Source organism: Trachurus japonicus, unplaced genomic scaffold, assembly GCF_045865225.1.
Source record: "Trachurus japonicus isolate A0001 unplaced genomic scaffold, Traja_1.0 AP030010.1".
Classification (NCBI taxonomy): domain Eukaryota; kingdom Metazoa; phylum Chordata; class Actinopteri; order Carangiformes; family Carangidae; genus Trachurus; species Trachurus japonicus.
The window spans coordinates 279,445-296,680 of record NW_028220143.1 but is presented as its reverse complement, the minus strand read 5'-3'; the positions used below and the strand labels follow the sequence as shown (position 1 = coordinate 296,680).

General features: G+C 41.2%; 1 protein-coding gene and 2 pseudogenes across 2 annotated transcripts in view; all 3 read right to left on the bottom strand.

Moving 5' to 3' along the window:
* Nucleotides 1-1,540: 1,540 nt before the first annotated feature.
* On the bottom strand, nt 1,541-3,291 carry LOC146960782 (uncharacterized; annotated as a pseudogene).
* A 7,228-nt stretch (nt 3,292-10,519) lies between these two features.
* Nucleotides 10,520-17,236, bottom strand: part of LOC146960780 (B-cell receptor CD22-like) — a 37,533-nt pseudogene continuing 30,816 nt past the window's right edge. Inside the window, exons 10-16 of the transcript XR_015035366.1 lie at nt 16,389-16,623; nt 15,118-15,143; nt 11,525-11,782; nt 11,143-11,406; nt 10,958-11,045; nt 10,779-10,836; nt 10,520-10,594 (exon numbers count right to left, since the gene is read on the bottom strand). The product of XR_015035366.1 is annotated as a B-cell receptor CD22-like (transcript). The remainder of the gene's footprint in view (nt 10,595-10,778; nt 10,837-10,957; nt 11,046-11,142; nt 11,407-11,524; nt 11,783-15,117; nt 15,144-16,388; nt 16,624-17,236) is intronic.
* On the bottom strand, nt 12,564-13,569 carry LOC146960781 (uncharacterized; the record flags this gene model as incomplete). Its single annotated transcript, XM_085772063.1, has 2 exons — nt 12,564-12,835; nt 13,176-13,569. Coding segments are annotated over 2 exons (666 nt in total), but the record flags the coding sequence as incomplete, so codon positions are not given.

The following is a 17,236-nucleotide window of genomic DNA, read 5'->3' as shown; positions in this document are numbered from 1 at the left end:
GAGTTCTGAAACTATCTCTTTTGGGGGGGTTGTAAGCTTATTAACCATAGCAAACAGAGCACGAGTGTTGTTGATATTCTTATTAATCATTTCAGTAAAGTGTTGCTGTCTAGCCTTGAATAGCCCATGGTTAAAATTACAAAGACTTTGTTTGTAGAGGTCATGGTGGATTTGAAGTTTAGTTTTTCTCCATTTACGCTCAGCTTTCCTGCATTCTGTTTTCAGAGCCTTTACCATCAAAGTGTTCCTCCATGGTGTTCTCTGTCTGGCCAAGGTCATCTTAGTTTTAATAGGTGCAATGGTATCAATGACATTTGAGATTTTGCAGTTGAAATTATCCAGGAGTTCATCAACTGTCTCTGCACTCACAGTTGGTGACATGACTATAGCCTCCATAAACTTAACACTGGTATTCTCATTTATGAACCTTTTCCTAACAGATACAGAGGGTAACTGCATGTCCGGAGTTATCTGTAAGTCAAAGAACACACAGAAATGATCAGAAAGAGCCAAGTCCTTGATATCAACAGATGTAATGTCAACACCTCTACAGATAACCAGATCCAGAGTGTGGCCTCGGGTGTGTGTGGGCCCTTTCACATGTTGGGAGAGGCCAAAAGTGTCAAGAAGAGAGCAAAATTCTTTGGCATTTGTGTCCATGTTATTGTCTATGTGAATGTTAAAATCCCCTGTTATGATAAAAAAGTTGTAGTCAGTGCAGATAACTGACAGCAGTTCGGCAAACTCATCAAAGAATTTTCCTGGGTATCTTGGTGGTCTGTAAATAATTAGGAAGAGAACTTTTGGATCACCCTTTACTAAAAAACATAGATATTCAAAAGAGCTAAAATCACCAAATATAGTTTCCTTGCACTGAAATACAGATTTAAAAATGGCAGCAACTCCCCCGCCTTTCTTACCACTTCGACACTTATTCATAAAACTGAAATTTGTTGGTGCAGCCTCATTGAGAATGGTAGCACAGCTACATTCAGTCAGCCATGTTTCACTAAGAAGTAAGAAGTCTAGATTATAGGTCATAATGATGTCATTTACTAACAAGGATTTGTTGGCTAGTGATCTGATATTAAGTAGAGCTACCCTTGTGGAGATAACAGGAGACACTGGTGAGTTTCGAGGTTGACAAGCTATACTCACTAGATTGGTAGATTTAATTGAACCCTTTTTATTTCTCACCAGTTTGATCACTTTTCTGTTACCCGTCACCACAGGGATTGAGAAAGCTGCCTGAACTCCATAGGGCCCTGACTTTTCCTGGGAAAGAACATTCTTGATATCAGTATTGCAGCCTGGACCCGGCACATATCATTCAGATTCAATGATATGATGATTCAGAGGAAGTGGGGGGGCTCGGTGACTTTTGGTCGAGGGTTGTTTCTGACGTGGTGGAATGCGAGGGGGTGGACGATGTGGGGGGTTAATTGGGGAAAATATGAGACCCTGGCGTGGTGTTAGTTGGATTCCACTAGTGAGAAAGCTCTTCATCCTGTCAGGGAAATCCAGAAATGGGGAGTCAGGACTAGATGAAGAGAGTTGGGGGCTGGATGGGGTTCGGGGGGTTGAATGTTGGGAGTCTCCTGTTGGGGCCGGGGGAGACTCCCCCTTTGGGGCTTTTGGGGCTAAGGGAGACTCCTTGTGTTGTGTTGATGGGGCTGGTGGATGATCCACTTGTTGGGGTGCAGATGATGACGTTGTTGGGGCTGGTGGATGATCCACTTGTTGGGGTGCAGATGATGACGTTGTTGGGGCTGGTGGATGATCCACTTGTTGGGGTGCAGGTGATGACGTTGTTGGGGCTGGTGGATGATCCACTTGTTGGGGTGCAGATGATGACGTTGTTGGGGCTGGTGGATGATCCACTTGTTGGGGTGCAGGTGATGACGTTGTTGGGGCTGGTGGATAATCCAGTTGCTGGGGTGCAGATGATGACGTTGCAGGTTCTTTCTGAGTCTGCTGTCCTCCGTTGTCAATCCTTATCTCAGCGCCCTCACCAGAGTGCCGTCTTATCTGCTGTTTTGGATTGTTTTGTCTCTTGTCCTTGACAGGGACTGCTGGTGCCTGACGCAAAAAGTAAAAGATGTTGGCACTTAGCAGCTGTACTCCTGACTTGTTAAGGCTAAATCCATCTGCCTTAAAGAGGTGCCTGCGTTCCCAAAAGATGTTGAAATTGTCAATAAAGTTCAGTGATTGAGCAGTACATGTATCTTTAAGCCATCTGTTCAGCATCATCAGCCTGCTGAATCTCTCATCTCCTCGCCGAACTGTTGGCAGAGGTCCACTGAAAAACACCTAAGTATTCAAACACTGAACTTTGTTTATCAGTTCCATGAAGTCTCGTTTTAATAGCTCTGATTGTTGCTTCACAACATCAAGGGCTCCTGTGTGTATGATGAGCGATTTCAATGTTGGATGCTCAGCAACAATCTTCAAGATCTTTTTTGAAACATCAGACACCATGTCATTGGGAAAACACAGTACCTTGGTGTTGTTCTTGCTGCAAAAGCGTTTTATGTCATACACAGCTCCGTCACCCACTATCAGAGTTTGGGGCCCAGTGGTTAGCTCTCTCTGTAGCCCTTTAGCATCAGATTTAGCCTCATACCTTTCTCTGGTCCTGGGAGATGAGCCTTCTTTTGGGGAGTCTGGGTCCTGTGAAAGTGGAGCATATCTGTTCTCAAGTAGAATCCCTGTGTCTTGGGGCAGTTTGCTCGTAGCCTTGGTCCGTGGTTGTTTTCTCCGTGGTTTTGGGGTTGAGGAGACAGTCCTGTGTGATGGCAGTGCAGGCCACTCGGTGTCGTAATCCATCTCCGAGTGCTGGGTTCTGCCTGATAATCGTCTTCCCATGTTTGAGGGAGGTATTTTGTGGTGCTTTGGCTTAGCACCAAGAGAGTTCCAGGGAGGACTGTTTGATTTACTCCCATTTACACCTGGCTCCGGCCGTGCCTTGGTTGTGCCCGTTAGCCTTGTGTTAGCCTGCTCCCTTTCACTGTTTTGGAATATCGGCAGAGTAGTATCATTTCCATATTGTCCATTTACCTCCACGTTCACTTCGAGCCGATGCATTTTTGTTTCCAGTACTGCTATCTTCTGGAGCAGTTTGTGGTAGTCCTCCGTGGAAAAAGGAGGCATCTTGCTGCTAATTAGCTTCTGTTAGCTGAGCTCCTCAATCCCGGTCACGACAGTGCCGGGTTGTGCTGCTGATAAGCCACACTCTCAGGGTAAAACAGTTTAAAAAACAGTCGTAGCCTCCAGTAACTATCATAAATTAGGCTCCCAGTGATATGTAGGTATCCAGGAGAAAATACAAATAAATTTCAAAAGGAAAAGATTGCAATGGGAAAAAAAAGAGAGAGTGAAGCGGAGAGCAAAGGAGTGAAGCGTCTGCACTCAAGCAAAGCAGGAAGTAGAGAGGATAATAAGAGGATCACTGGCTCCTGCTTAAAAAAAGGTAAGGAAAGTGCAGAAATTAGCCACACCAAGTAAGACTTAGAATGAAAATTTCTGTGAATTTCAGGCTGAGAGCAGCAGTTTCAACATGAAGCAAGTTATCAGAAGTCAACAGAGGACGACTGGGAAAATAATTCACTATAATTGTTATTGAGGCAAGATTTGAACCAGTAACCTTCAGGTCTCCAGCGCAGCAAGCTAACCACTAGGCTACAGACAGAGACAGTATGTGAATGGCAAAGAAAACCTTTAATAAGAGGATCACTGGCTCCTGCTTAAAAAAAAAGGTAAGGAAAGTGCAGAAATTAGCCACACCAAGTAAGACTTAGAATGAAAATTTCTGTGAATTTCAGGCTGAGAGCAGCAGTTTCAACATGAAGCAAGTTATCAGAAGTCAACAGAGGACGACTGGGAAAATAATTCACCATAATTGTTGATGAGGCAAGATTTGAACCAGTAATCGAACCCACAACCTCATGATCACTAAACCTTTACTCTGCCACTTCACCACAGAGAGCACAGACATAAGCATGTTGCCATTGTAATGTGATGATGTGCAGAGAGCTCCCTGGCTGCATTTAAAAAATATTTAAAATTATTATCTAAGTCTCTTTGCATTTTTGACCAGAATTTTAGCCAGAAGACAAGTGTGGCTACAAAACTGGAGAAAATAATTTGTCTAGAGTTTAATTTGCAGAAAAAGTTTAATATTTTAAAAAGTATAAATAGTTAAAAAGAGAAAAGTAACGCCGATAAAGTTCAAAAAAAGCTGCACGTTTTGATATATGAATTGTTGAAATAGCACAACAACTAACACACTAACCATATGGCCACAGAGAACCTGAGTTACAATGAGCTTTATACTATGAGGAATCAAAGACTGTCCAATGACAGCTGAATAATTGGAATCAAAAGTCAAGCAATGATGTGAAATGACTGAGGCAGGAATCGAACCCATGACCATATGATCACTAAGCCTTTACTCTGCCACTCGGCTACAGAGAGCACACTGCTTTCAAGACTGTTGTCATTCATTGTAATGTGATGATGTGCTGCAAACTGGTACGAGTAATCAAGGAGATAACAAACACCTGTAACCAATTGAAGGCGGGGGAGGAGAGCAGAATTCAACATAACATAACAAGAATTCTTCCCTTGGATTCGAACCAGTGACCTTAGGGTTGGCAAGCAGTTACCCTACCCCCTACACTACAGTAGAGTTGTCAAGCAGAGAGGTTGAGACTTTGATGAATGTGAGATTTTTCAATGATGCTTAAAACAAAAAGAAATTAGTATAAATTAGCCACACCAAGTAAGAAGAGGACTTTTTTGTGACCTGTGACTATTTTTTGGTGAATTAAAATGAATTAAAAAGCACTTAACAGCAAGTTACAAAGTTGAGCTCCTTCTCCTGCTGATGTGAAAAAAATGCATTGAGCTGAATGAGAGCAGAGAGCTCCCTGGCTGCATTTAAAAAATATTTTAAATTATTATCTAAGTCTCTTTGCATTTTTGACCAGAATTTTAGCCAGAAGACAAGTGTGGCTACAAAACTGGAGAAAATAATTTGTCTAGAGTTTAATTTGTGGCCGTGCTGACAGTTTAGCCAGAAAAACTCTAGAATGTTTTTTTGCCTCTCTACACTCTAGCTCTGCTCGTTAGACGCAATACACACACATTATAAAGCTGAAAAAAATCAGAAAAAGTTAAATATTTGAAAAAGTATAAATAGTTAAAAAGAGAAAAGTAATGCCGATAAAGTTCAAAAGAAGCTGCACGTTTTGATATATGAATTGTTGAAATAGCACAAAGTATGAAGGACTAGAAGAAGACCGTAAAAAGGCGGAAGAAAATGGCCAAACAGAAGAACAATAGTGTGACTGCTTCAGCAGTCACACTAATTAAAAAGCACTTAACAGCAAGTTACAAAGTTGAGCTCCTTCTCCTGCTGATGTGAAAAAAATGCATTGAGCTGAATGAGAGCAGAAAGCTCCCTGGCTGCATTTAAAAAATATTTAAAACTAGAAAGGCATTTCCAAGAATGGAAATGGTGTGACTGCTGACAGCAGCTGAACGCTGTTGCAGAATTAGCAAATAGTGCAAGCAGTGATCACCATACAGATGTTTGACCAAGGTCGGACTCGAACCCACAACCTCATGGTCAATAGACTTCCACTCTGCCTCTAGGCCACAGTGCACACACAGTTGCAGAGACTGTTGTCTGTTGATGAGCTGCACTCTGTCTCACTCTGACATCAAGAAAGCTTGAGCGTCAAGCTTGAATGACTTAGAATGAAAATTTCTGTGAATAATTGTTATTGAGGCAAGATTTGAACCAGTAACCTTCAGGTCTCCAGCTCAGCAAGCTAACCACTAGGCTACAGGCAGAGACAGTATGTGAGTGGCAAAGAAAACCTTTAATAAGAGGATCACTGGCTCCTGCTTAAAAAAAAAAAGGTAAGGAAAGTGCAGAAATTAGCCACACCAAGTAAGACTTAGAATGAAAATTTCTGTGAATTTCAGGCTGAGAGCAGCAGTTTCAACATGAAGCAAGTTATCAGAAGTCAACAGAGGACGACTGGGAAAATAATTCACTATAATTGTTGATGAGGCAAGATTTGAACCAGTAATCGAACCCACAACCTCATGATCACTAAACCTTTACTCTGCCACTTCACCACAGAGAGCACAGACATAAGCATGTTGCCATTGTAATGTGATGATGTGCAGAGAGCTCCCTGGCTGCATTTAAAAAATATTTAAAATTATTATCTAAGTCTCTTTGCATTTTTGACCAGAATTTTAGCCAGAAGACAAGTGTGGCTACAAAACTGGAGAAAATAATTTGTCTAAAGTTTAATTTGCAGAAAAAGTTAAATATTTTAAAAAGTATAAATAGTTAAAAAGAGAAAAGTAACGCCGATAAAGTTCAAAAAAAGCTGCACGTTTTGATATATGAATTGTTGAAATAGCACAACACCTAACACACTAACCATATGGCCACAGAAAACCTGAGTTACAATGAGCTTTATAGTATGAGGAATCAAAGACTGTCCAATGACAGCTGAATAATTGGAATCAAAAGTCAAGCAATGATGTGAAATGACTGAGGCAGGAATCGAACCTGTGACCATAAGATCACTAAGCCTTTACTCTGCCACTCGGCTACAGAGAGCACACTGCTTTCAAGACTGTTGTCATTCATTGTAATGTGATGATGTGCTGCAAACTGGTATGAGTAATCAAGGAGATAACAAACACCTGTAACCAATTGAAGGCGGGGGAGGAGAGCAGAATTCAACATAACATAACAAGAGTTCTTCCCTTGGATTCGAACCAGTGACCTTAGGGTTGGCAAGCAGTTACCCTAACCCCTACACTACAGTGGAGTTGTCAAGAAGAGAGGTTGAGACTTTGATGAATGTGAGATTTTTCAATGATGCTTAAAACAAAAAGAAATTAGTATAAATTAGCCACACCAAGTAAGAAGAGGACTTTTTTGTGACCTGTGACTATTTTTTGGTGAATTAAAATGAATTAAAAAGCACTTAACAGCAAGTTACAAAGTTGAGCTCCTTCTCCTGCTGATGTGAAAAAAATGCATTGAGCTGAATGAGAGCAGAGAGCTCCCTGGCTGCATTTAAAAAATATTTTAAATTATTATCTAAGTCTCTTTGCATTTTTGACCAGAATTTTAGCCAGAAGACAAGTGTGGCTACAAAACTGGAGAAAATAATTTGTCTAGAGTTTAATTTGTGGCCGTGCTGACAGTTTAGCCAGAAAAACTCTAGAATGTTTTTTTGCCTCTCTCCACTCTAGCACCACTCTAGCTCTGCTCGTTAGACGCAATACACACCCATTATAAAGCTGAAAAAAATCAGAAAAAGTTAAATATTTGAAAAAGTATAAATAGTTAAAAAGAGAAAAGTAACGCCGATAAAGTTCAAAAGAAGCTGCACGTTTTGATATATGAATTGTTGAAATAGCACAAAGTATGAAGGACTAGAAGAAGACCGTAAAAAGGCGGAAGAAAATGGCCAAACAGAAGAACAATAGTGTGACTGCTTCAGCAGTCACACTAATTAAAATCTAATAAAACTGACTCACCTGCTGCTGTGTGAACCACAGACTCGTTGTCCCATCTGAAGCAGCCATAGGTTTGAATCTGACCCATAGACCCTTGCTGTGTTCCTGACTCCTCTCTCCCTAACCCTCCTGTCTGTCTCTACTGTCTTATCACAGGAAGAACAAATATACCATAAATTAACTTGGAATAAAACTGAAAACATGTTTGTTGAAGCTGTTGTATATACACAAAGGAGGAACAGAGACAGTGGAAATGATGTTGGCAATAAAACACAACTCTTTATTGACATCTAGTGCCAGATTTTGGTCACTACAACTACATAAAAAATATTTCCTCAAATTATGGAGGAGCTAAATACAGACATACAATTTAAAAAAGATCAGGTGTGACGGTTGCCATGCAGAAATATCACAGCTCACAAGAAATGAAAAAGCAAAAAATGCATGCACTGTGCAGCAAATACATTTTAAAACCTGAATGGGCTCTATGCACAGCTCCACCACTTCCTGAATTTAAGGCAGGTCCTTCATTTCCTGTCTTACATTATTGGACACACTGATTAATCCAGGTGTGTCTGAGTAGTCACAATGGTCAGACACACCTGGATTAATCAATTTGTCCAATAACGTAAGACAGGAAATGAAGGAACTGCCTTAAATTCAGGAAGTAGTGGAGCTGTGCATAGAGCCCATTGGCCGACATCAGAGTTTCATCAACAAGACACAGGACCATGAAGTCAGAAAGTGAACCTGAACACAAATAATTCAAATATGAGATCAGATCCTCTTCAGTGAAATTTGTGTCTTTACATCTTAAGAAATATCAGAAATCAGGGCGGTGTTTAGCTCAGTTGGTAGAGCACCTACCCCATGTGTTGAGCCTATAGTCCTCACTGCAGGCAGCCCCGGTTCGAATCCTGCGCCGAGCGGCCCTATCCTGTGTGTCATCCCCCCCCTCTCTGCCTCCCATTTCCTGTCACTCTCTGAACTATCCTGTCGATTAAAAAAGCAAAAAAAAAAGCCCCCCAATATTAAAAAAAAAGAAAGAAATATCAGACATCATAATAAACCAGTGCACTGTGGTACATTTCATCCATATAGAGACAAAACTGAGAAAAAAGAACAGATTTAAACTTCATCTGATTTCATAGCTGCTTAAAGGTACCATCCCGGGCGGCTGGATTTACTGGACTAACGATTTCTTTTTCGAATCGCACACCCGCCCCTCCGTCCAATCAGGAATCACAAAAACCACGCCCCCATTGCTCGGCTCCAGCGCGTGTTCATTGCAGCCGGAGACTGTTGTATGTATTGCACCACAAGCAGAGCGGCTACAGCAGGCTGCCGCTGTTATGTTCTTCTATGAGACAGACAGCACTGAGCTTGCTTTTGAACGGTAAAATATTTAAAAAATAAATTGTACAAAGGTACATTTATAACTGTTACTGAATTATTGTACATAAATGTCAGTTCTCAAACAAAAGGCAAAATCTTTTTGCTTCAAGGTTTTATTTGTCAAGATTAGCCTGTCCTACAGTAAAAATACCTACATAAAATAAAAAGAGGAGTAAAGCAATATATTAAGTGGGAATATATAGGCTATATTTAAGCATCAAAGATGTTCGATCAAACCCACATAGTTTTAAACAACGTTCAAAACACACAGCCAGTATCACAACTAGGCACAAAGCCCGCTAGCTTAATGCTAACGTATAATGCAAAACCTAGACGGGCTAACAGAAATTAGCCCGCGGCAACCGACAGTAAAGCTGCATAAAAAATAGCAGCATACATAAAATAAAAGAGGAGTATTAAGCGGTAATATATATATTTAAGATTCAAAGATGTTCAATCAAACCCACATAGTTTTAAACAACGTTCAAAACACACACAGCCAGTATCACAACTAAGCATAAAGCCCGCTAGCTTAATGCTAACGTATAATGCAAAACCTCATAGACGGGCTAACAGAAATTAGCCCGCGACAACCGACTGTAAAGCTGCATAAAAAATAACAGCATACATAAAATAAAATTGGAGTATTAAGTGGTAATTTAAGCATCAAAGATGTACATAGTTTTAAACAACGTTCAAAACACACACAGCCAGTATTACAACTAAGCATAAAGCCCGCTAGCTTAATGCTAACGTATAATGCAAAACCTCATAGACGGGCTAACAGAAATTAGCATTGTGGCAACCGACAGCCAATAAAGCTGCTAAAAGCTGTTTTAATTCTGGCTTTAGCACTGTAAACACGTCACAGTTTAATCCAGAGTCTGTGGTCAGTTTATAACCTTTGTTAGGAAATTTGCTCCGTTGTTTGGGAGAAGTGCAGAGTCTGTGTGAGCCCCCAGTACAGGGACCATGGCAGCTGTCACAGCAGCAGCAGCAGCCACTCCACTGAGCTGATCTGCCGGGCGACCTCAGCAATCCCGAGGGAGAAAACGAGCCAAGTAACTTCTGACGGTCTTTCATACTTTAAATAAAAGTGTTAGGTTTTTGGGTTGTGGTTGACTAGGAGGTGCAGTTGGAGGTCGGATATCCGGCTGGTCCTTTAGCTGTGCCATGACGAATTCCTAGCTTTCTAGCTGCTGGCTGGCTGGCTGTGATGTACTGTGAAAAAGTGTAGCTACAATCAAAGTGCTTGCATACTAGCAGAACAGCGTGCGCGTTGACTGACAGACGGGCCATCCAACCAAAGTTGTCTGAGACTAATTTGATTGGTCGGCCAAATTTTAGTCCCTACTCCTTACACAGATGACCAAATTTCGTCATTGATATGTCAAACCACTAATAGCATCAATTACTGTCTAATACTTAACCGATATACTCAGATTTTTATATTTTTGCCACAAAATGAGCCGCCCGGGATGGTACCTTTAAGAAAAAGATGATAATAAAGAATGAAAAGAACAGAAATCAAATGTAAATATAATGTCAATGTTGACAATTTCCTGTAACTTCACACCAGGTCTTTCTGCTCCTCTGTGTCTTATGTCTGTGCTGCTGTGGTGATGTTTTCATAAACAGAGTCCACCTGATGGACAGAGGGGACAAAATGGGACACGTTCATGAAACCGGCACACAATCACATTTTATCACTGGTTTCTTCAGTTAAAATATGAATTCACTTCAGTTTCCAGAGCATTGATGAGTCAAGTTGTGATGATGTAGATGTAGAGTAAGTTCTGTTAGTGTTGTAGAGCCTCTCTGTCTCTCACCTCCATCATCTCTACAGCTTCATTTGCTTCAGGGTTTGAACTCAGAGTTTTCTTCTTCCTGGATTCAAACCAAAAACAACAAACCAAAAAATATAACATTGAGGAAAACCATCAAATCTAAAAACTACAGGGAGTTTAAAGAAAACAATGAGTAAATTTATGGATTTTTATAGTTTTACCTTGTCCACAGACAAAAGATAACCAGTGGGATCAGCACCAGGACCTTGACAGTCATGATAGTGATGATCATGACTGTTACTGATTCACCTGGAAAGTGAGAACAACAGACAGGAGATATTAGCAGTGATGTTGATGAGCTGTGGTGCAGTAAACAGGTGTGTGATGATGAATGTGCACAACTCACCTGAAACAGCAACAGTCAGATTTAAGGTGGACTTCTGACGTCCTATTGTGTTCTGGGCTTCACAGGAATAATTGCCACTGTGTTCAGGTCTGAGGTCAGTGATGGTGAAGATCTGTCCTGAAGCTTTTGGTGAGTCTTCATCCTCCTTGTACCAGGTGTAATTAGCTGCTGGGTTAGCATCACTGCTACAGGTCAGAGTCACTGAACTGCCCTCCACTATCTCAGCAGAGGGACTCACTGACACAGAGGGAAGCTTTGGAGCATCTGGAACAACGAACGACAACAAACATAGTCAACAGTCATGTGTTTGGCAGCATAAGAAATGTTCTTGTTATTAATCATCTTGACATAGATTTATTAGATAATAAATCACCCCACTCACACTTCACATCAATAGAGATGTATTCAGACGTCCTCCTCCCCAGCTGATTCTCAGCTTCACAGTAATACTCTCCAGAGTCAGAGGACTGGATGGAGCTGAAGACCAGCTGTGGTTCTTTGTTGAGCAGTGTCAGGTTCTCCTTGTACCAGGTGTATTTAGCTGCTGAGTCAGTGTCACTGCTACAGGTCAGAGTCACTGAGCTGCCCTCCATGATTTCACCTGGAGGAGTCACTGACACTGACGGCACCTTCAGAAAATCTGCAGGAGAAAACATGAACATGTGTTTCCTGAGCAGCCATGTTGTGTTGGATTAAAGTGTTTTGTTTCTTTAATAGAAGAGAGTTTAACTACTGCGTACAGCGTACAGCGTGATAAATAAAATCCTTGTAACTCCAAAAGCCATTTGATCTTCATCATTAATCTACAAAGATTAGTTCATGGATTATAGCAGCTCCTCACATCCAACTACAGCCCTTTAAGGGGCTTTATGAAAATGTGATACACAAAGTTTTAATGATGTTTCTGTGTTTGTCAGTTTGTGTTCTTACCTGTGACAGTCAGAGTTGTACCAGGTAAACTGTTTCCCCATTCAGACCATTTAGTTTTGAATTTGAAGTGATACTGAGCTGAATCTGTGTCTCTCAGGTCAGTGATTCTCAGAGTGGAGCGTCCTCTCTCTGTTTCAACAACCTGAACACGACCTGAATATTCAGAGTCTTTACTAAGATCCTCAGGCTCTGAGGGATTCTGCCAACGACGACTACGTTCAGGACTGAACCAGAACTTTGATTCAACATCATAATAACTGTTGTAAATACAAGAAATCTCCACTGATGATCCTTTGGATGCACAGATTCTTCTGTCAGTGTAAATCACTCTGTAGCAGTATTTACTGAAGACACCTGAAGGATTAAAGGTTTTATTAAACCAGAGTAGCACCTACATGTTTAAAGAAACAATTGTGTTGTTTAATTAGAGCAGAGTTCAACACAATCCTCAGTCCTCCATTTTATAGATACATGCAGTCATGTGCAGTAGGTTAAATGTGCCACCAGGTGGTGATATGTAAGTGGAAGAATGAAGTAAACTCACAGACCAAAGGAGAAGGGAAGTCCTCATGTCCTTTCAGAGCACAGGAGTAGCTGTTTACAGCATAAAGGTCATCTGTAACAGAAGCTGTTTCTGTCTCAGTTTTCTGTCCATTCTTGTACCAAGTGAAGGAAGAATGATCAGATCGATGACAACTACTGTGACACTTCAGCTCTGCCCAGTACTGGTAGTATGTTGAGGGGGTCACCTGCACCTGTAGACCTGGATTTCCAAAGAACAAAGGGAAATATATTATTTATTCAGTGTGAATACACAGAAGTTAGGTTTTTGATCCTTTAATTTCTTCTCCTGGAGTCATCATGTGACCTGAATGTGAATATCTGATCACACAGTAATGTCCACATGTGAGTCTAGAGGGGAGTTACCATCATCTCCTCATATTTAACCAGTCGTCATCATGTGATCCAAAGTTCACACTGAAGCCCATTAAGTCATTAGTAAGTGGAGCTCTGAGCTCAGATTGTCTTCATCTTTAATTAACACAGCTGTTTCTGTTGATCTGAACATCTGGAATAGAAACATACTAAAATAAAACTGTTACCTGTGACAGACAAAGTGACTCCAGCTTCACCAGTGTATTTCTCTCCTGGTTTGTTTGTTGTGAAGCTGAACTTGTAAACAGCTGAGTCGCTCTCTCTCAGGTCTGTGATTCTCAGAGTGCAGTCGTTGTCACCACAGAGATACTGAACACGACCTGAGTACTCTGAGTCTGCTCTCAGATCCACAGGTTCATCACCACTGGATTTAGTGAACCACAGTCTTTCTCCAACTGTAGTATCATCATCAGTTCTCCAGTCTGGGTATCTGTAGGTGCAGCTTATGTCCACTGTTGATCCTACTACAGCACAGATCTGAGTTGGAGCACAGGTCACTGTCCAGTCATTCTGACCCTGTATCACTGTAACACAGAGCACAGCACAAACCACAGTCACATTTTAATATTGTCAAGATGCATCAGTTTCTAAACCTGCAACAAAACTGAGCTAATTCTAAATTTACAAAACTACTTTGGCTCTAACATCCCACTGTGAGCCAATGAGACAAAGAAGAGGAAATTGTAAAGCTAACATGAACCATCATCTAATCTCACCTACTCTGAATAACAGTGTTACATTAGTTGCGTTTCCATCAGCTGTTTAGATCATCTAGATGTATCGCATCGGAAAATGATGATGGAAACGCCGTAATTAGAATTAAAATCCCCTGATTCGCACAAACTGAAATACGCTCACTATGGCCGGGTTTTGGTTGATTCGAATGGGATGGAAACAGCTGTATGCGAATTAAGTGTGACGTAGCGCACTTTCACCCCGTCTGCTCCCGTGTTTGCAGTTCACTCACAAGACAACATCAGGGTTTCCACTAATGTCACAGAACAATTAATTAATTAATTGTGGCGCACCGCCACGGCAAAATAAAAGCCCCTACACACCTTCATAATGATGTTACACAGTTCTTCATAGTTCCTCCTCAGTAAAAACCAAACTTATCAGCCATCGCATCCAGCGTTTACCATTAATAAAGTCTGTGGCGGCCGCGACTCTCTCTCTCTCTCTCTCTTTCTCTCTCACTCACACACACACACACACACCCACACACACAGACAGGTCGCGTTATGACGGTAATAAACATATGCACTAAATCGCGCTAATGGAAAAAAAAGTCCGTAGATGGAAACACACACGATTTGATTTTCTTTTAATGCGCATTTCCCAGTAATTCGAATCACTTTGGATGGAAACATGGCTATTGTCTGCAGAGTCAAAGTGGAAATACATTACCTGGTACAAAGAGGAGGAAAATGAAAAGTCCACTTGCTGCCGCTGTTAAATTCATAGCTGCTCCTCTCGTCAGAGACTATGATATAATCAGAAACAATATAATCTATAAAGATATAAATTAGTTTAATCAAAATCCACTCACATAGTAGAAGGACATTGTTTTAACGTCTGTCCTCAGACGAATGAGCAGCAGAACAAAGACTTCCTCAACATATAGCGCTGACCACAGGACAGGAAATGGTAGCCCTCAGCAGTTTTACACGTACTCTGAGGTGTCAGTTAAGTAGGAACAACTGTCTTTACAGACTATTCTTATAGACATTTAAATCAATTGGTGTTTTCATTAGTACACAAGTTTTATACAGTATGACGAAGGTCTCATTTCACAGCTACACGACCTCTGGGAATCCAGATCCAGGTTTTCTTCATATCATTTAAAGTTTTGATGAGCTGTGGTGCAGTAAGTATGTGTGACAATGAATGTGAAGAACACACCTGACACAACAACAGTCAGATTTAAGGTGGACTTCTGATGTCCTCTTGTGTTCTGGGCTTCACAGGAATAATTCCCACTGTGTTCAGGTCTGAGGTCAGTGATGGTGAAGATCATCTGGAGGAGGAAACATGAAGATGCAATATTAATAGGTACTGTCATTCATAACTTCTGTATCATGCAAACTAGAGCAGACTCATCTGACTTACACTGTACATCTAACTGTAGAGATTTATGGCGCATTTCCACTAGCACGGCTTGGCTCGATACGGCTCGGCGCGCTATTTGCGTGTTTCCACTAGCACGCAGTACCTGCAACCAGGTACACTTTTGGTATCACCTCAGCCCTGGTTCCAAGCGAGCCGAAGCGTTACTAAAACGTGACGTCAGCCGACTGCCTTCCACTGATTGGCCGATGAGTGTCGTCACTGGAAGCGTCATAACCGCGCGACGACCGACAAATGTTCCTGCTGAAGCCTGTTATTACCAGAGAATTTCTGTTATTACCTACGTGACTTTATTAAGTTTTAATATTTTTTAATGCGAGAAAGTAACTGTTTAGATCCCCAGTGTGCGGTTAGTTTATCCAAACGACGGCTGTTTAGAAGTTTGCCCCGATGTTTTTCGAAGAAGTGAAGCTCCAGGTCCGAGCAGCGACCGCGACATCATAGAGGCAGCAGCCCAGCTCCTGACGTGCTCCGCCGGCCAGCCTACCATCGTCACCCCGGGGAGAAAACGACCGCTAATTAACTTACCGGATGGCTTTTAGAGGTTTACCACCGGCTGGTTAAACTCTTTTTAGGGGATAAATGTTGGTCTCATTGATGAAATTTAACAATTGTGGCTGTAGCAGAAGTTTGTTTGTGGTTAGACAGAAGAGCAGCACTGCCTTGGGGTCTGTACGCACAGAAAACACCACATTTACATCAATAAGTAAATGTTTTACAATGAACCAGGCCGATCTCAGAGCTGGCAAGACTCTCCGGTAAGGCATATTGAACGGTTAAATGCCGTTAACGGGACGAGAGCAGTCAAAACGGCGGTTTAAAGCTAGCTACAGCGAGGGTATGTTCACTTCCTGTTTACAAAGTAAAAGCACCAATTCTATTGTAATGGCTTTCCTTATGATAAAAGGCAACGGGTATCTTATTTTGTGAAAATAACCGGAAGTGCGTTGCTCACTACGGCTAGCTTTAGTAACGCCGACTTTGTTGAAACAAAATAGTAAACCGCTGGTATTTTGTCAGATTTTCAACACGTTGGGGATCTAAACGACTACTTTCTCGCCTGAAAATGTTTCAAATGTTGCTAAAGTTATATATTTACAGAGTTTAGAGCGTTGCTCGGCGCCGTGTAAATGACGTCACGGCGGCACTAGTGATACTCAGTTGTAATGGAAACACAACCAAACCGTGCCGAGCCGTGCCGAGCTGAGCCGAGCCGTATCGAGCCGAGCCGTGCTAGTGGAAATGCGCCAATAGAGTTGTCGGCTCCATATTGATTCTCAGACTTGCAGTGGCAGATCCCTCTGTCTTTGGAGCTGATGGAGGAGAAATGATAAACTCCTTCTGGTCCTTTAAGAAGCGATTGGTTCTCCTTGTACCAGGTGAGTTTAGCTGCTGGGTTAGCATCACTGCTACAGGTCAGAGTCACTGAACTGCCCTCCACTATCTCAGCAGAGGGACTCACTGACACAGAGGGAAACTTTGGAGCATCTAGAACAACATACAATAACAACATAGTCAATTAGTCATGTGTTTGGCAACATAATAAATGTTATTGCTGGTAAATATTGTTCTTTACGACAGAGTATTAGAGCCACATTGAGAATTTTTTTTTTACGAGAATAAAGCGATATTTTGATATTTATGACAACGTGATGCTGAGGTGTCAAAAGATTAAGTACCTTGTAACGCCGCATTATGTAATAATGCCGCATTATGTAATAATGTAATAAATCTTCACGTCATTGTGTAATAACGCTGCATTTTGTAATAATCTGCCACATTTTGTAATAAAAATCTTGAACGCAATATGCAATAAACTTTGCCGCATTTTGTAATAAGTTGTTACATTTTGCATCACTTATTACATATTGCGGGTGTTGCACATTTTTATGAAGAAAATGTAATAATTTGGTGCACTATGTAATAAACCACCAAAATGGATGTCTTAATTAGAAAAAAAAAAAACATTAGGACCATCAGAATAACACTGACTTTAAGCATACCAGCATGCATGAATCATAAATATGAATTCATTTCTAAAACCAGTAGGACGGTCAAATCTAAATCAAATATAAGTGTATTCATTATAATAGGCTACCGC